At 33.5% G+C, this 18,510-nt stretch overlaps 2 protein-coding genes across 6 annotated transcripts; both read left to right on the top strand.

Annotated features, from left to right (window-relative positions):
* Positions 1–978: 978 nt before the first annotated feature.
* On the top strand, positions 979–12,583 carry LOC102617857 (calcineurin-binding protein 1). 5 transcript variants are annotated; one of them, XM_006475921.4, is made up of 19 exons: positions 979–1,160; positions 1,257–1,331; positions 1,545–1,664; positions 1,764–1,807; positions 2,079–2,290; positions 2,455–4,328; positions 5,369–5,584; positions 5,675–6,337; positions 6,426–6,661; positions 6,768–6,978; positions 7,111–7,266; positions 7,596–7,753; positions 7,845–8,037; positions 8,285–8,676; positions 9,304–9,484; positions 9,869–10,098; positions 10,658–11,321; positions 11,616–11,694; positions 11,991–12,583. In XM_006475921.4, exons 1-19 carry the CDS (start codon positions 1,158–1,160, stop codon positions 12,293–12,295), a joined length of 6,012 nt encoding a protein of 2,003 aa, XP_006475984.2. In that variant the 5' UTR covers positions 979–1,157; the 3' UTR covers positions 12,296–12,583. The 5 variants fall into 5 exon arrangements, 4 of the variants coding, with proteins under 4 accessions (XP_006475984.2, XP_006475986.1, XP_024952929.2 ...); XR_370424.4 differs by having other exon boundaries at positions 996–1,160; positions 11,430–11,694; positions 11,991–12,024; XM_025097161.2 differs by having other exon boundaries at positions 996–1,160; positions 11,579–11,694.
* A 1,881-nt stretch (positions 12,584–14,464) lies between these two features.
* Positions 14,465–16,563, top strand: LOC102617478 (glutamyl-tRNA(Gln) amidotransferase subunit C, chloroplastic/mitochondrial). Its single transcript, XM_006475920.4, has 5 exons — positions 14,465–14,785; positions 14,916–14,956; positions 15,108–15,163; positions 16,113–16,164; positions 16,244–16,563. The coding sequence occupies exons 1-5, from the start codon at positions 14,552–14,554 to the stop codon at positions 16,317–16,319; spliced, it is 459 nt and encodes a 152-aa protein (XP_006475983.1). The 5' UTR covers positions 14,465–14,551; the 3' UTR covers positions 16,320–16,563.
* The last annotated feature ends 1,947 nt before the right edge of the window (positions 16,564–18,510 follow it).

Here is an 18,510-nt window from a genome sequence, read left to right on the forward strand (position 1 = left end):
GAGAAGCTAGAAGGGTCTCTTATAGATCTAGTACATGCAATGGGCGTTCATCCTCACGAAACCAAACCAAAAGTAGTAAAATGAAATGAATAGGCCACACCACATGGTACATACTGTAGGCGACCTTTTGGAGGTTCCAGACTGATTCATTGGCTAATAACAGTATACATATGTACCGTAGGACATGTACATCCCATTGTAGCCAGATGTGTGACACAACCAGCAAATTGTTGCATGTACATGTAAGCCATCGCAGAATTAATAATTAGAGGGAAATCTGCTTTGATAAATATCAGAGTCTAATACAACTGCATGAGGCAGGGTTTCAAAGCGATGCTACTATGAGCTTTAGTTGCTTGGCAATCTTTGTAAACACTACGACATTTTGTTTTATGTTATGGGTTTTTTTTTTTTAATATAAATTAAAACTAGAGTTTAGTTTTTTTATATAACCACGTAAGATATATGATTCTTTTACCGTTGTTGGATGAAAATGTAAAAATAATATAATTTTATTATCTTGTATTTCCACAATCGTTAAATTTTTATTAAACGGTTATTGAAAAATTACGTATCTTACGTGATTATGTAAGATAACAATCTCTATAAAACCATTGTGATGCTGGTTTTGGCGGCGCATTGACTTAGTTTTGAAAGCTAATCCAGTTGTAGGCAATTAAAAATATTCACACATGCAAAGATCGACCGGTTTGGACGGGTATTTCGATATTCCGGGCGGAATTCAGTGGAGTTCTTTTAGGGATTCACGTAAAAATAAATTTTGAGCAGATGTAAACGTTTTGTTCATTAATTTGTGAATAGATTAGGTATTTCTCAAATATTCGTGAGGGTGAACATTTGAACTATCGTATCGCAAAATATAATTAGTTTCTGTAGAGAATTAACGTAAAAAATAAGGGGTATTTCAGTCAGAATAAGTAAATTTATAGGAACTGTTTAAAAAATAATATATATATGAATCGAAAAGATTGTATTTCTCTCTACAAATTGCTAAATTAGGCTATTTTCCGAAAATCCCAAACCCCGCACAAAAAGAACAAGATAGCGGTTATATAGTCTGTGCAACTGCAACCCGCCTAAGCTCTGAAGGGAAACAAACCAAATTAAGAAGAACAATTGCAGAAAGAAATCCAAAAATGGTATGATCATGAGTTCGGCTTTTCTTCTGATTCCTTCAAATTTTAATGATTTCGTCTTCTGGATTTTGATTCAAACTGTTGCCGAATTTCATTCAGTTCTCAATCGCGGCTATCAATGATACCGATTCCACAGGTCAATGGGAACCATTGGCTCCTACTAAAGAAGCTCAGGCACGTCCAGTTCTCTCTCTATTTCTTGTGCACGTTTTTTGGTGCTTGTTTGTGTCAATTTCGCCTCGTCACGGTCTTTGTTTGGAGAAATTATGCTTGTTCATAAATTTTCTATGTAAATGTTCTGGTCTGCTTGCTTTTAGGGTTTCTGAGACTAATGTAATTGAGCTTTAAAAAAAAAAGCACAATTGATGAGGTGTTATAATTTTTCAGGAATCTCATCTTACACAAACTTATCACGAAGGACTTCTCAAGTTACAGTCTAAAGAATATGACAAGGCTCAGGAATTGTTAGAATCTGTCTTGAAAGATCCTCTGATAGCAAATGCCCAAGTATTTCCTTTTCTTTTTGTGGAACTTTTATGTGCTACTGTGTTTGTTCTGTGATTGATTCAAGTTTTGTACTCATTGACAATGGTTCTTGTTATTCAGGCGGCAGACGGTAAATCCAGTGACGGTCATCTATTGCAGCTCAGGTTAACCCACAATGTCCATACATTTGCTTTTTTTTTCTTTTTTTTTTTTGAGTTATAATTCTCATTATTTATGCTCCCATTGGGTTAATTACTCCTTTCTTATATCAGGATTGACAGTCACTCTCACACTGTCACCTTTTAGATTGAATGATTTAGCTGTTGGTTTTAACGTTAAAGAAATGATTATTACTTGTTGAGCTTTCTTTTGTAGTGGGAATATCTATATCAATCATTTCTTTTTTGGTGTCTGTGTATGTATATATCTTTTCAGATTTTTGGCATTGAAGAACCTTGCCACTGTCTTCCTTCAACAAGGTTCCAGTCACTATGAAAGTGCTCTACGCTGTTATCTTCAAGCTGTAGAGATTGACACCAAAGACTCTGTTGTTTGGAACCAATTAGGAACATTAGCCTGTTCAATGGGTTTGTTGAGTATTTCACGTTGGGCATTTGAGCAAGGGCTTTTATGTAGCCCCAATAATTGTAAGCATTTATTTATTTCTTTCACTATTTAATAATCGTTAGCTTGTTTTATCAACGTTATTTACTCCTTTTTGGTTTCTACTTTTGCGTATGTGTCTACGTATTATCCTTATTTCCTGACTTACTCTGGACATTTTATCAATTCTCCTCGATGAATTGTACAGGGAATTGCATGGAGAAACTATTAGAAGTCCTCATTGCTATTGGTGATGAGGTTGCATGTCTTTCTGTTGCTGAGTTAATTTTGAGGCATTGGCCATCACATTCTCGTGCTTTGCATGTTAAAAATACTATTGAAGAGACAGAGCCAGTTCCATATGCACCAAGAGGTATCGATAAGCTGGAACCCAAACATGTTCGACTTAAATTTATTGACAAGAGAAAAGCAGCTGCTGAAATTCTTGATGAGGGTGTTGTTTGTAAAAAGCTGAACCAGAACATAGAATTGTGTCTGGCAGAAAGTTCCTGGGCAGCTCTAGCTGACACACTCTTAGATATCTTGTGTCCATTAAATGGGTGTGGTTCTGAGATGAGAGTTGAGAAAGCACCCAAATCTGGGGATGTCAGATTAGCTATTCGCTTGCCTACTAGTTCAGAAATGGTCATGGGGTTTGGGGAAAAGAAAGGAACTAACTCATCTGGAAATGGGGAAATCATGCATGTTGGTGAGAGTGACTCTGACAGATGTATCATTAAAGAAAAGGAAACTAATATTTTTGAAGAACAACCACTGGAGAGGCGGAGTACTCGACTTGAAAGGCTTAGGAGCCGTAAACCCGGGAAAGAAGAAGAAGATTTTGCTAACGATAAGGACGTGCCGAAAAATGTACTTCAATTTCTTGAATCTTTTATCACTGGCTTGTCAGAAAAAAAAGATTGTAATCATGCTGCTATTTCTTTGGATACAGAATGTTGTGATGTTACTACATTTGTGCGAGAAACTTCAAAAAACTATGGTGCGTACCATATGGGTCACTTGCTTTTAGAACATGCTGCAAGAAGAAGCCTTACGTGCCACGATGCATTTCTCAAGTTCATGGAATTGGAGAAGTTGACCAGATATTCAGGGCTTGATAGGACCCCTGAATGTAGTCTATTTCTGTCTGAGTTGTATTATGACCTTGGGTCTTCTCCGTCTAATGTTTCTAAGCAGTCTGAATTCATGTCAGAGGCTTCCTATCATCTTTGTAAAATAATTGAATCGGTATCATTGGATTATCCATTTGACTTCACCTGTGCACCTGGCAATGTAAACTGCTCTTCAAAAGAGAGTTTCCAAGGTACAAATGGAGCGTCAGCCAACAACACAATTTGCAATGATTCACTTTTGGACAGTTCCTTATTAACCAATAAGAGTTCCTTCTGGGTTAGGTACTTCTGGTTGAGTGGGAGATTATCTATTTTGGATGGTAAGAAATCAAAAGCTCATGAACAATTCTGTATTGCTTTGTCTCTGTTCGAGAAAAAGGAAAATATGAATGATTCTATAAGTTCAATCTGCCTGCCACACTGCAAAATTGTTAGAGAGATAACTATTGGAAGGATTCTTCATGAAATTAATTTATTAGAGATTGATTTCTTGCTGGAGAAGACACTAGATGAATTGATTGAGAAGGAAATGTATTCTGAATGCGTGACCCTGCTGGCTCCACTTCTATTTTCTACGAAAGATGTTCATCTTGATCTATTGCCCTTACCTGGTGCTGATAAAAGTGAAGGAATTAAATCTGTTGAACTATTAGCTTTAGACATTTTAATCTTAGCTTGTGAGAAGACAGAACCAATGAACAGTGAGATGTATCTCAGTTGTCACCGCCGTAAGCTACAAATTCTCATGGCTGTTTCTGGAATGGATACCAGTCTTGCTTCTTGCAAAACCTTCTTCCAGAATTCAGGGTTGAAAATGCACTCTGCTTCTGATATGGTATCAACAGAAAACTCAAGCAAACAGTGGTATCACTTGGTTGCAGACGAAATAAAAGCAATCTTGCACTGCATATCGCAAGTGAAGAACTTTATTGATCAGTCTAGAGATTATGTAAGTTATTTTTTACTTTTAACAATCAATGTTTTCTGTGAGACATACTTTGAGGTATTGCCCTTTTGCATATCAATTTGTTATTAAAAATAGCTAATGCACATGATGTAGTCATTGATATTAATATCATTAATAATTATGACCGCTTATTGTCACTCCTTTTAATTTCATTTTTAAAAGACTATTACCCTTTCTTTTTTACAGTATTAACTGCATTACAACTGAAATTTTATATCTTTCTTTGTAGATGCTTATCCGACTTGCTACATTTCCCTGAATTCATAACCAAAGTATAGGTTGAAATATGTTGGAAAGAGATCCTTTATTAAGAGTTATTTCGTCAGTAGAAGAGAGACTGGTGTTGCTTTTTGTTTTGAAATAGCCAGAGACTGCTACCGTAGATTTCCGGATCACCCAATTTGATGTTTGTTTGTCCTTTTTCCCCCCTCCCCAGATGAACATCAACCATCGCAATGGGTAACGCTGCTTAAGATGTGCAAATTAGAATAATACTTCCATGGGGCATTTTTGTGAATGGATCTTTTCACCACCAAGCAGGTGTGCTAATTTTGCATAATGCATATCTGACTTTGTCTTGTTTGTAACGATCTTTTTATGTGAATTGGAAGAGAAAACTTGGAATGTTATTTAGCATGGAGAGACATAACTATCTAAGTTATCAACTCACTTCTCCACATGATCAACTTCAGTCACTTGAAAACTAATAGTCTATCTAAAATACTTTAGAATATTTTTCAGCTGTTAAGGTGTAGTGTTCAACCATCTGGTGCAGATGCTACATTGTGTTTTAGGTAAGTGTGGTAACACATTTTCATATAGATTCTAATAATTTTCATTGGTTTTTGGTTGACATTCTTTGAAATTAATGATATTGAGATAAAGTCATGATTTTGGGACTGGTATTGCATTACAGGTTTATATAATTTGGTTTTCTTGATTCATTTTCTCTCTTAACATACTAATATTGAATTTAAAGATGTTATTACCTGAGTTATAATTGATTAATTTTCTGCTTGCAGAATGGTTTTAATGTTCTAGTGAGCAGCATTTGTGATATTCAATGTTTGCTGCTGGCAGTCATGTACAATGTGGCAAGCAATTTTCTCTCTAAAAAATTTTCTGGGCCTCTAAATGTTGATCAAACTGACCAGAAACTACAATGCTGCTTCGTTAATGCGGCCATTGCATTCTGCAAACTTCAACATCTTAACCCTACAGTCCCTGTTAAAACTCAAGTGAATATCGTTAATCCTTTAGTAAATAATTTTCTTTTTGCCTTTATCCTCTTTTTTTTTCCTATTTTTGACTTTATTTTTTTTGTTTAGGTAACATTAATTGCAGCAATCCATGACTTGCTTTCTGAGTACGGACTCTGCTGTGCGGGCGAGGGTGATGGAGGGGAAGAAGGAACATTTCTGAAATTTGCAATAAAACATCTCTTGGCCTTGAATACGAAACTAAAATCTAACTTTAGCTCTTCAAACAAGGAAAATGCTGAATATGATAAGCAGCTTTCTCATGATGATCATGTCAAAATATCTGAAGATGAAATAAGATCAGATGCAATGGATTTGGAAATGGTAGGGGCTGAAACACGTGAAACTGTTGCTGGCAAGAAGGATGATTCTGAAGGGACTACTTCTAATGAAATGCCATCTCATTTAGACCTAGAGAAAGAAAATTTGCGAGTAGGGTCTGATGGGCACTGTGATAATGAGGACAATGATGACAAAGGAGAAAAGAATAGTAACCCATGCACTCAATGTGAAAATGAACTCTCAGAAGATGAACGGGAGGAACTTGAGCTCATAATAGATAATGCTTTAGACCAGTGCTTTTACTGTTTATATGGTCTAAATCTCAGATCTGATTCATCATATGAGGATGATTTAGTAACTCACAGGAATACTAGTCGAGGAGATTACCAGACCAAGGAACAATCTGCTGATGTTTTCCAGTATGTGCTGCCGTATGCCAAGGCTTCTTCTGTGAGTATTCTCATTCTTCCTCATTCACATGTTGTTTTAAGTTCTGCTGTATTTTAATGTGTGCTTTTCATATATGCTTTTGTTTTAGAAAACTGGATTGGTCAAACTCCGTCGAGTGTTAAGAGCTATACGCAAACACTTTCCACAACCACCCGAAGATGTCTTGGCTGGAAATGCAATAGACAAGTTCTTAGATGATCTTGATTTATGTGAAGATATAATCTCAGAGGAAGCTGGATCTGATGGCTATCTTGGAAACATAATGAAGATAATATTTCGTGATATAGTATGGGTCAAACAGTTTAAAGCACCATCATCTGGGAGGTATATGTTAGCTTATTCCTTTCATTCAAAATGTGGTTAAAATCATGAATCTTTTTTATTTCTTTAGGAATAAGCCGTGTCTACTTGTGTAATGATAATATTACAGCTCTGAGCCATATCTTGAAGTATACCGCAACTTGTATTATTACCTAGCACAGGCAGAGGAAATGAGTACAACTGATAAATGGCCTGGCTTTGTACTCACCAAGGAAGGAGAAGAATTTGTACAGCAAAATGCTAATCTCTTTAAATTTGATCTGCTGTATAATCCTCTGCGCTTTGAGAGTTGGCAACGTCTTGCAAATATTTATGACGAGGCAAGATTTTGTTTGTCTGTTGTTTCAGATATGATTGTGGCACAAATTATAAGTATCTTATTTTGGGATGTTGCGAAAACTTCCCTGGTCATTATGTGATTATTTTTTTAATAATCAGTTTCACAAAAGCAGGAGGTCGATTTGTTGCTAAATGATGGCAGTAAGCACATAAATGTAACAGGATGGAGGAAGAATGTTACTTTACCTCAAAGAGTTGAGACAAGTCGAAGGAGGAGTAGGCGTTGTCTTTTAATGAGTTTGGCTCTAGCGAAAACATCAGAGCAGCAGGTTTCACACTCTATCTGTGCTTTTGTAAACAGTTGCTTCTAAGTTTATTGGTTTGGGACTGCAGAAACTATCCTTAGATATATGGGATGTTCCAAAATAACACACGGGACAAGTGTGATATTGGAATTAGATTGTGTAAGACTGCCTCTTGATGCAATTTAATGCTAGATACATCCATCTAATTACTCAAGTGATGATAATAAAGCTGACGTGGCTATTTTGTAGTTGATTCGGTACCTATCTATTTGTACTGACTTCAGTGAGTTGTTCTATTATCAAGTGAAATGGTTTATATTCTCATATAGCATATCTAACCATTGTGATTCCAGTGCGAGATACTCGAGTTACTGGCATTAGTATACTATGACAGCCTGCAGAATGTGGTGCCTTTTTATGATCAGCGATCTGTTGTTCCCTCAAAGGATGCTGCATGGAAGATGTTTTGTGAGAACTCGTTGAAACATTTTAAGAAAGCCCTCTCCCACAAGTATATCTTCTTTTCGTAATTGATATTCTGGACCCTTTTTTTTTCCTTATTTATGTTGTGAAATTTTGATATAAATTTCCATTTATTACAGGGAGGATTGGTCATACGCGTTTTATATGGGGAAGCTATGTGAAAAGCTGGGATACTCACATGAGACATCGTTATCATACTATGATAAGGCTATTGGTTTGAATCAGTCAGCTGTAGATGCTCTTTATAGGATGCATGCTTCTCGCTTAAAGCTGCTTTGGACTTGTGGGAAACAGAATGTGGAGGTTTTAAAGGTCCCTCTTGAAGCATGTTGCCATTTTGAAAACCTCTTTATGATTAGTTTTCCTTTTTCCCTATAATCTTAAAATTAGAACATTTTTTATACCTGATACTTAAATTATAAATAATTAGCAACGTGTCTGCACGTGTGTCTGGGGTTTCCATTACTGTGAGTTATGTGTAATTCAGTGATTTTAATTCTCTAGTTTTTTAATTTGGCCACCTCATGTTTATCTTATTATTATTTGCTTCCTATTCTAGGTTCTTTCTGCATATTCCTATAATCAATCTACAAAGGATGCTGTTATGAACATCTTCAGCAAAATGGATTCTGAAATTTCTCATTCACCTGAAGCTAAGGATGGAAGCCCTCAATTGCAAGCTGAGGAGAGAAAAGATAAGGAATCAGTTCGAGTTGAAGAGGTCCGGCACATGCTTTACAATGATTGCCTCTCTGCTCTGGAAGTTTGCATTGAAGGGGATCTCAAACATTTTCATAAGGCTAGATATATGCTTTCTCAAGGACTGTATAAGAGAGGCGAGGTGGGGGATCTGGAGAAGGCAAAGGAGGAACTTTCTTTTTGTTTCAAGTCTTCTAGGTCATCATTTACAATAAATATGTGGGAAATTGATGGATTGGTCAAAAAAGGAAGGTATAGTCATGGTCCCGAATTCCATTCTGTACTTAGAATTATGCAGGTTTTGAGTTGAAGGTACAAACATTGGATGCTAATAACTTAACAGAAGATATTGGTCCTAGATGGAGCTGTCTGGAGTGCTCATAGTATTCCAGCAGTTCAGACTTATGTCTTTCTTGATTTCTGTTGCTGTTAATATGCAGCAATGATGTGAGAGAATGTGAAATTAGTGCAATGTAGAGAATGTAAACACTAAAAGTTATTCATAGGTTCGAGAACAACTTTAGAAATTCTAACTGTAAATGCATGCAACAACATCTCCCTTATGATGATAATATCAGTAAAAATAGTAATAATTACTATGTCTAAGTTATTCATAGGTTTGAGAACAACTTTAGAAATTCTAACTGTGCAAATGCATGCAACAACATCTCCCTTATGATGATAATATTAATAATAATAGTAATAATTATGACTGTTATATTATTTTTAGGTTGGGTTGGGGGAAGCTCATTTTGATGCTATGTAAAACAAAATCGAGTTATTTCATTATTTTGCAGTGCCAATAATTCTGTTATTGACTATCACTGTTCATGCTGTTTAATACTAGGCATCTAATTTCTTTCTTGCTTTGTATATCAGGCGCAAGACAGCAGGTTTGGCAGGGAATAAAAAAATTCTTGAAGTTAACTTGCCAGAAAGCTCCAGAAAATTTATTACTTGTATCAGGAAATACTTGTTGTTCTACTTGAAACTACTGGAAGAAACTGGAGATGTCTGTACTCTTGAACGTGCTTATGTTTCTCTACGGGCAGACAAAAGGGTAACAAATCAATCCCTTTAAATATTGGCTAAAGTTTTTGACATTTTATAGAAAACTTTATTATTATTTTATTAACAATGCATCAGTGATTGTAGCCTTTTGAGCTCAATATCACACTTCTGTTGACTACCTTCAAACAAACATACCCTAGATCCCTTATAGTAATAAAAAATATTCAATGGATATGAGTCAAGAAGCTCAAGCTTCATTGAACTGGAGAACTTAATTATTATGAAACTTTGTCGTCAAAAAATGCCTGTGTATGCAGGCCAGGTTAAATGTTTTTATGAATTTAAATATTATAATGGCAAGGCAGTGCTACTCTGAATGTTGCATGCATTTTCCAGAAATTCAAGTGGCATCTAACTTATATTTTGAACCCAGTTTTCATTGTGCATTGAAGATCTTGTACCGGTGGCACTTGGGAGGTACATCAGGGCCCTGCTTTCTTCCATGCATCATTCTGGGATCACTTACTCAAGTGCTGGAAGCAGTTCTGAGCTGGTACTGGAAAAGATATTTGCTTTGTTTATGGAACAGGGGAACCTGTGGCCTGAGATATGTGGTGCACCTGAGATAATGAGTCCAGAAATATCAGAGAGCAGCTTATACGGGTAATTTGCATTCTTCATAATTTCTGAAGTTGTTTTTGAGAAACCCTTCAATGTTATTCATAGTCAATATAATAAAAGAGCAATTTTACTGGAGTCAAATAACCCAAATTAGACAAATACTACTAAATATCTTAATCCAAATATCATTAGAATATTATCATTTTTTTCTTCCTAACTTGCACTGACCCATGCTCCACCTGGATAAAAGGGAAAAGAAAAAACATTTTCAATCTTGGGCAGATTTCCATAATTCCTTTTCCGCAATTTGTATTTGCTTCTCCTTTATCCTAACCAAGGATTCATTTTCTTTCCACCAAGTCTTTCTAATATTTCAATCAAGGCTTTTCTGTATAGCCACCAACATTGTTTGTTGGACATCTAATTCTCAAATTTTGAATTACCTGAGTTTTCAGCAATCTATAGTCCTGAGAGACAATGGACATTTACTGCTGCTGTATTTGTGTATTACCCTTAAATACTGTAACTGCTGAGTTTCATGAGTGCAACTCATTTTTCTGATAGTTATTTATATTTAAAACTATATAAACCTTTGATCCAGTTATCTCCATGAACATATTGTATCGCTGGAAAGCAAAGTCAAGTTGGAAACTCTTGAGGCAATAAATGAGAAGATTCGAAAGCGCTTCAAGAATCCAAAGTTGTCAAATAGCAATTGTGCAAAAGTCTGCAGGCATGCTTCAGTTGCTTGGTGTCGATCTCTTATAATTAGTTTGGCATCAATCACTCCCTTGCGTTCTCTGCCCCTAAGTGGGATTCAAGCTCCTAACTCCATGGATGGTGGTTTGGAAAATAGCCAGTTGCTTTGTGTTGATCTGCAGATAAATGAGATTTGGAATTCATCATTTGAAGACAAAATTCATTTGAAAACTCTTGAAAAAAAATGGAACCCAACATTGAGCAAAATTAAGAATATAATAATGAAGAAAGCTGTGGATGAAAACTTAGAGACTGCCTATGCTATGCTCAGAAGTTCTTACAATTTCTATCGGGAAAGCTCCTGTGTAACACTCCCATCTGGTGTCAACCTCTATTTGGTGCCATCTCGGCTAGCATCGGAAGCTCAATTTCAACCAGGTATTGATGGGGTTGAAAATGTTGATCTTAGCATTCCTAGGAAACTTCTTTTGTGGTCTTACACGTTATTGCAAGGCCGATGTGCAAGCATCTCGGCAGTTGTAAAGCACTGTGAAGAAAATGTGAAGGTATGAAAGCAAACGTCCATTTTTGTGGTTTTATTTGTCCCAAAGGTATATAATTTCCTTTTTGGGGTATTTACTTTGCTCCAAAGATTGCTTCCCTGTTTCTTATAGTTCATTTGGAGCTAGAAGTAGAGTGGTCTTAAGACTTTGACCATTGAAAAAGAGGGAGGGCTTGCCACTTCAAACATACACATCATTAACATGAAAACATGAGCCAGGATACTTGGTTTGTTCTAATGTTATCGTGTACTGGAAAACAGAGGATTAATATCATGGACTTATGGTGGTTCTTTGCAGTCAAAGATGAAAAAGGGAACCGGAACTTCACCTGTGCCCACAAATACAAGCATTCAGACTGCAACCATAACTCATACAGGTTAGATTACTCCAGGATGGCGTTCTTTCTACATCTTTTCATCCGCTGGTTTTGCAATTAGGTTCCCCAACGTTTCCCTTAAAGAAAATAGACCTTACAGATGAATAGTTTTTGGTTTATGAGATTAGGAAACTGGATTTTCAAGATGTTAAGTTTCATAATTGTGGGCCTAGCGATCTTGTCTTGTCATGCCATACAAGAAATCTGCAGCCATCCCTCCTCCAAACTTAGTTTCATCAGTATCAGATTTATTGATTTTCGAATTTTGATGGTTGTTCTAAAATAATGTACTGCAGGTGGTGTTAAAGATGGAATGGGCTACACTGGAGGGACTGAAGCAGAGACAGCTCCTGTAACTGTAGTGGCACCTGCTGCACAGTCACAATTATCTGCAGAGATAACTCCGGTTACCATAGCACCTACTTCAGTGACTCCTGCTTCAGTTTCTCCAAGGGAGAATGCAGAATACGTCTTGGCACTTCCTTCTGCTGCTGAGTCTCAGAAGACCTTGAGTACTGCTCCCCCGCTACAGCTATGTAGCGATGCTGATGCAGAAAGGAGTCCTCGAGCGCAAGAAGGGGATAATCAGGACAGAGACTGACTACTTTATCGTCTTTGATTGTTTTACTAACCATTTAAAGCTTTGCATATCAATCCTTCTTGTAATGGAAACATGATTCTGAATTTTGTAGAAAAAGGAAAAGAATATGTTTAGATGTGCAGGGAATTTTTTAAGTTTTTGTGCAGTGAGGCAGCCGCCCGTACAATACAAAAGTCAAGGGAGTATAACATCCGCTTTCCTGAGTTTTGACAAAATTTCTGTTAAAGATAACAGTTTGTAATTTTTTGGCATAGGTCCTTAATAAGTAATGAGCTTTGAGCAGAGTTATCATTTCGCTCCCCAACCCAAATTAATCAATTGCCCAAACCAATCCCATTTTGATTGAGTTCACCTTATAAATGGATTGGATTTGATTGGGTAAAATCTAATTACATTGAATTGTTTTAGGGATTTATGTGTTAAATTTTAAGACAGGTCATTTTAACTTTCATTGGATTTATGTATCATAATTATACATTATGAGTGAAGCTATAAACATACTGATACAAATGTAATAATAATTGGTGATACATCAATTCAAATATAATATAAACATCCTACTATGTAATTATAGTATTGCTCGTATATTATGAGTGAATTTTATGAATTAAGTGGGTTATAAGTTTCATCAATTAAGATTATTATACAGTACTTTGGTAATTTTTATGTTGTTATGGTAGCAGAATATATATTCTTCATCTTTGAATATTAATGTATATTTGTAGGTTTCTATAATAATTAGATTAATTACATTGGGTTGGCGTCAGTTAGTTTAATTAATAAAATTTCTTGAGTGGAAATAATAGATATGTTATTTAAATTTTGTTTATGTGAAATGAAGAAAGAATTAGATTGCTTGCTAAAACTAATTAGATTGAATCGAATTGAAAAAAAATAATTATAAAATCAAATTTAAGATTGAATCATATTGAATTTGAGAAAAACAAACATTGGATTTAAACCAAAAAACACTGCCATTAATAAGTAATGAGATTTACCAATGACCAACCCTCGGTATGAGGAGGAATAGAGGGAGACTTGGCCAATGGAAATTTTGCTAGTGATGGCCAGATCACTTACCACGGTGGCTTTATTGAAGAGGTTAATATAAGTCTCCTTAATTGTGATTTAATTAAAATATAGGGAGCCAAATGTTATTTTATTAACTTGAAATTGAGGGAGAAAAAATATAAGCGATCTGTGTTGTGAAAGGGAAACTGAAATATCAAGATTTAAAAAAAATAAAAATAAAGAGTCTGCAAAAATATATATTTTCAATATTTGAATTTAAACAGTCAAATAAATAAAATTATTTTAGATTTAAATAACCAATTAAATAAAATTATTTTGAAAAACTACTACTCCACTTTGTGCATCTTGTCAACTCAAAATAACCTTTAAACTATGTTTGTTACTTAGGATTAAGTGTAGGATTGGACCAATTTTTGAGACAAAATATTAATCTCATGTTTGGCGTGTTCACTTGGATTGGATTAATGGACTAAATTCAAATTTTAAACTTAAATTCATGGGATTAGTAATCCCAATTTTCATATGGGTTTAGATAGGATTATACAATCAGCAGAAAAATATTTGTCCATTTATGATATTTTTGATAATTTATTACGCTATTTTTTTTAAATAATTGAAATTTATTTATTTATATCTTTTACTGTTACTAATTAAATAATTTATTTTTTCTTATCCATAATTTACTTAAAAATTATTAGTTGAATAGTTTCATTTATTTTATTTAATGACATGATATAACCTTTAACTAAATAATTTATATTTCTTTGTTATTAATTGTGACTACCCAATAACTAATTGAATATGTATGTATAATTTTCTTATTAGTTTTATTTTTAATTAATTATAATATTTTTTTATTAAATACCTATAGATAGTGGATATTTAAATTCAAATATTAACTTAAATAATATTTAACTTCATTTAAATTTAATTTAATATAATCTAATTTAATACTATATCAAACATAAGTCAACACTATATAATCCGATCTAATATAGTCTAATCATAATAGTTTTTTTTTTTTGAATTATCCAATCATAATAGTTCGTTCAATCTAAGCTAGTGCCCCAAACGTAGCCTTAAAGGACAAGTTAGTCTATTCCACAGTTGTTTAGGTTACATTTCAAAGTAATTTTCAATGCAGTGCTTAGCTGATAGGATAAGAGTTTGAAGAAGAAGAGAGGAAGCTGAAAGCAAAACTCAAAACAGAAAGAAGTACGAAAAATGGGGAGCAGGGGTTTGCTTCTGCTGAAAGGAGCAGCGCCAAAGCATCACATTTTTAACAACACAAAAGGGAGTATTTTTTCCTCAAAGATGCCCACTCGTTATTATTATTATGATTACGATTATAATAACAGAACCAGAAACTGCTCAACAACAACCACAAGGTCCTCTCTTGAACCTCCAGACGTGCCTCGTTTGGCGCAAACTGCTCGGATCTCTCTCACCCCTCATGAGGTTTTCGTTTTTCTTTTCTCCTATGCCTCCATTCACTTTTCATTTTAACTTTTCTTCTCCAATCATTAGTTTTGAAGTTGTTTAATTATGTTTTTTTTAATAAGAATAAATACATAAATTCCAATGGCAGGTTGAAGAATTTGCTCCCAAAATTCGACAAGTTATAGACTGGTATGTTGGGCCGGCGGCTTGAAATTTTGTCTCTATTGTTGTGTTTTGGTGTGACTGTAACATTACTATTTTGTTCAACGGTTTTAAATTTACTTGTTTGTTTCAAGCTTTCTTGAATGGTTTGGGTTTTTTTCGTTTTCCTTTTGGGCAGGTTTGGACAACTCCAAGATGTTGATCTCGACAGTGTCGATCCCGCCCTTCGAGCAGGTTTTAAGAACCCTTTTCAACCTCCTTTTTTTTTTTGGGTTGGAAAAATTTGCTTCTGTTCTTTTTTTCTTTTTTTTATCCCCTTTTTGTTATTTGTCAAATAATATTATCTGCACTATTGCACACATGGTGGTAGTAAAACTAAAATATGGTCGACTGGAAGTGATACTTGCATCTTTCATTCCTATGAAACCAATTTGATTTGCAAGATTAAGAATTTAAAAATATGCAAAAAAAATTTGAACGTAGTCAGCACTCAGCAAATGGTAGTTATATAGACTTACCATAGGATTGCTTGATGTTGGCAAATCACCCATTAATAGCATATGTGTTCTCTTTATATGAATTCTAGCATAATGTGCTTTTGTGATATTGTAACTAGTATTAGTCTTCTTAGTGAAGTGCTAGTGGTACGTACTGAACTGAGGACATGTGTAGAGATATGTGGCTTTCTTGATTGCCCCTACATCGTGCAGAGTTTTTTAATTCTTTCTGTTTCAAACATGTTATGTTAGGCTCAAAAAGGGAAAAAAACACCTTGTGTTATTATCCCAGAATTTGTGCTGGTGGAACTTCTTTGATTATTCAATTATTCTGCCTTCTGTCAGTAAGAGTGTACTGTAAATGGAATGCGTCTGGCATGTTATTCCAATAACTGAAGTGATCCCATGAAATGGTAGCAAAATGAGTGTCCTAGCTGCTGGCAGAAAGCATTAGCTGGTTACCGTGCAATGTATAGCTTCACCAACTTATATGCCTGCTTGATATTTGAAAACTATCCAGAAGATATTTTGTTATTGTACCAAACTATTATTTTTCATATATTGACAGATTTGTCGGCATTAAGTCAAAGGAGGAAATAAGCTTTCCTAGATGGTGATCGTCGTCAAGTGGTGTAGCTTAGATCTGCAGTTCCAATATATTTTGACATTCTCTGTTGAATTTACAGATTCTGAGACTGGCTATTTGAGGGAAGACATTCCCAAAACATTCAAGAACAGGTGAGATGGTTTTCTTCTTCAAGGCTATTGCTCTGTTGTGTCTGGAGCACGAAGTCTGATCAGATTAAAATTTGTGTAGGGAATCCATGATAGCTGCTGTTCCAAGCTATGACGAGCCTTATATCAAAGTGCCTAAAGTCTTAAACAAAGAGTAATGCCGTATAGGGAGTTGATTTCTCTTTTGTTGGGGTTCTTAGCTAATCCAGTTGGGAAAGACCAAGACTGCTCTCATAGCGCCCCCCCCCCCCCCCCCCCCCCCCCCCCCTCCCCCACAACATGAGAGAAAAATGCAAGAACAAAATTGTACTCATTATTCATCAATTTTTTGTTAACTCCGTTGAACCTATCATCGAAAAATTTTGTCGCCTTCTTAATACAATCGATCAGATTCTGATCTCACGGGACCGACTTTAACAGGATATGGTGTTAGAATTATCACGAATGCAATAGACCACTGTGTATCTCCTAGCTTTGAAGGACTTGCAACCATATCAAGTGAAAGACAACGGAGGAGAGGGCACAGCTTTGAAACAGATAATGATCATGGGATGGGTTGGATGGAGTCTCTGAAAATTTAACCCAACATATTACTGAATGAGTTGATTCAATCTAGTTAAATAAATATGTTTAATCTAATTTAATTCAACTTTTAAATTATCAAGTTGGATTGGGTTGAAAGTTAAATAATATATATATGAAACTTAAAATGACATTTATTAAAACAAAATATAAATCTATGATAACATAAAAATTTACTCACTAATTTCAACAATGAACTTCTGGAAGTGCATGTGAAAATAAATAAACGATTTAATATTATAAATTAAAAAAAATAAGAATAAATAAATCAAAGAAATACTTTGACAGAGAATTTATATTTGAGAAAGTTGTTTTAATTTTAGAATTAAAATCTATAACAATAGATACGAGAATTAAATGAATTCTTTTTAAAAAAAATATAAAACATTTAGGCTTTTTAAAATTTTGTAATTGAGAATTAACATTTTTTTATTTTTTTATTATTTATGTAAGTTAGGTTAAACGTGTTCATCATAATTAATCCAATTCAATCAATTATTAATTAAGGTGGCATTTTTCTTTTTTGTCTGAAATCTAAATAGATCTGAATTAGTATGAATTCTAAATAAAACTAAATGTTTAAATCTGAATAATATTTTTATTCTTTTGTCTGAATCGCTAAAAATAAATATTAAATTGGTTTTTTTTAACTTAAAAATCTTAAAACTAATATTTTTTATATTTATGCCTTTACAAATTATAAGTATTAAACAAATAATAAACATCTTAAATAATATAAATAAAATAATATATTATCATAACATAAATCAAATTCAATTGAATACAACTCTTTAATATTTTATAGTATATGTTAATTAATTTTATTATAGTTTATGATGTTTTTATATGAAAAGTATTCATAAAAAAATTATGAAAATGGATCATGCTAATTTGAAGAAAACAAAAGATAAAAATAATAATAATCTATTACTATATATTATTATAAGTTATATAGAGATGAGTAATAATACTCATTATTAAATTTTTGAAATAAGAATGAAAATTTATTAATTAAATAAAGATATTTTAGAGAATATTTTTTATTAATACCATTCACACTTTTTAAATTACGCAAAAAAAAAATTAACTTAATAATTTAACGACTTATTGGTCGAAATTTTTCATTAAGTTGAAAAAAATATAGAAAACTTAGATGACGTTTGTTTTTTTATCTGAAATCTGAATAGACCTGAATTAATCTGAATTCTGAATAGATCTGAATGTCTGAATCTGAATAATATGTTTATTTTTTTGTCTGAATCTCAGAAAATAAACATTAAGTTATTTATTTTTTCAATTGAAAAAGCTGAAAATATGTATTTTTACATTTATATCCTTATTAAATTTGAATGTCAAATAAATAATATATTAAATACCATAATATTTTAATATTTATAAGTAAAATTATATTCAAGTGAATACATAATTATTTTAAAATTTTAATATATAAAATACCATAAATTTCAAATTTTATCGTATATAATATAAGAAAAAAAAAACAAGAATACTTTTATATGGGTAAATATCTATGGGTGAATTTTGAGATAGACATGAAACAAAAAATTATAAAACATGGATATTTTTTATATTAGTATGTAATTGACTTAATTCAAATATCTCCATTAAGTAAAAAACCAAAAAAATTGACTTATTTTATTAAGTCAAAATTATCTAAAAAATCTCATTAAATTATAAAAACAAACACCTCTAATTAACTTAATTAATTAAGTTAAGTCACTTTAAGTCATTAAGTTAAAAAACAAACAC

Source organism: Citrus sinensis, chromosome 1 (genome assembly GCF_022201045.2).
Source record: "Citrus sinensis cultivar Valencia sweet orange chromosome 1, DVS_A1.0, whole genome shotgun sequence".
Taxonomy (NCBI): Eukaryota; Viridiplantae; Streptophyta; class Magnoliopsida; order Sapindales; family Rutaceae; genus Citrus; species Citrus sinensis.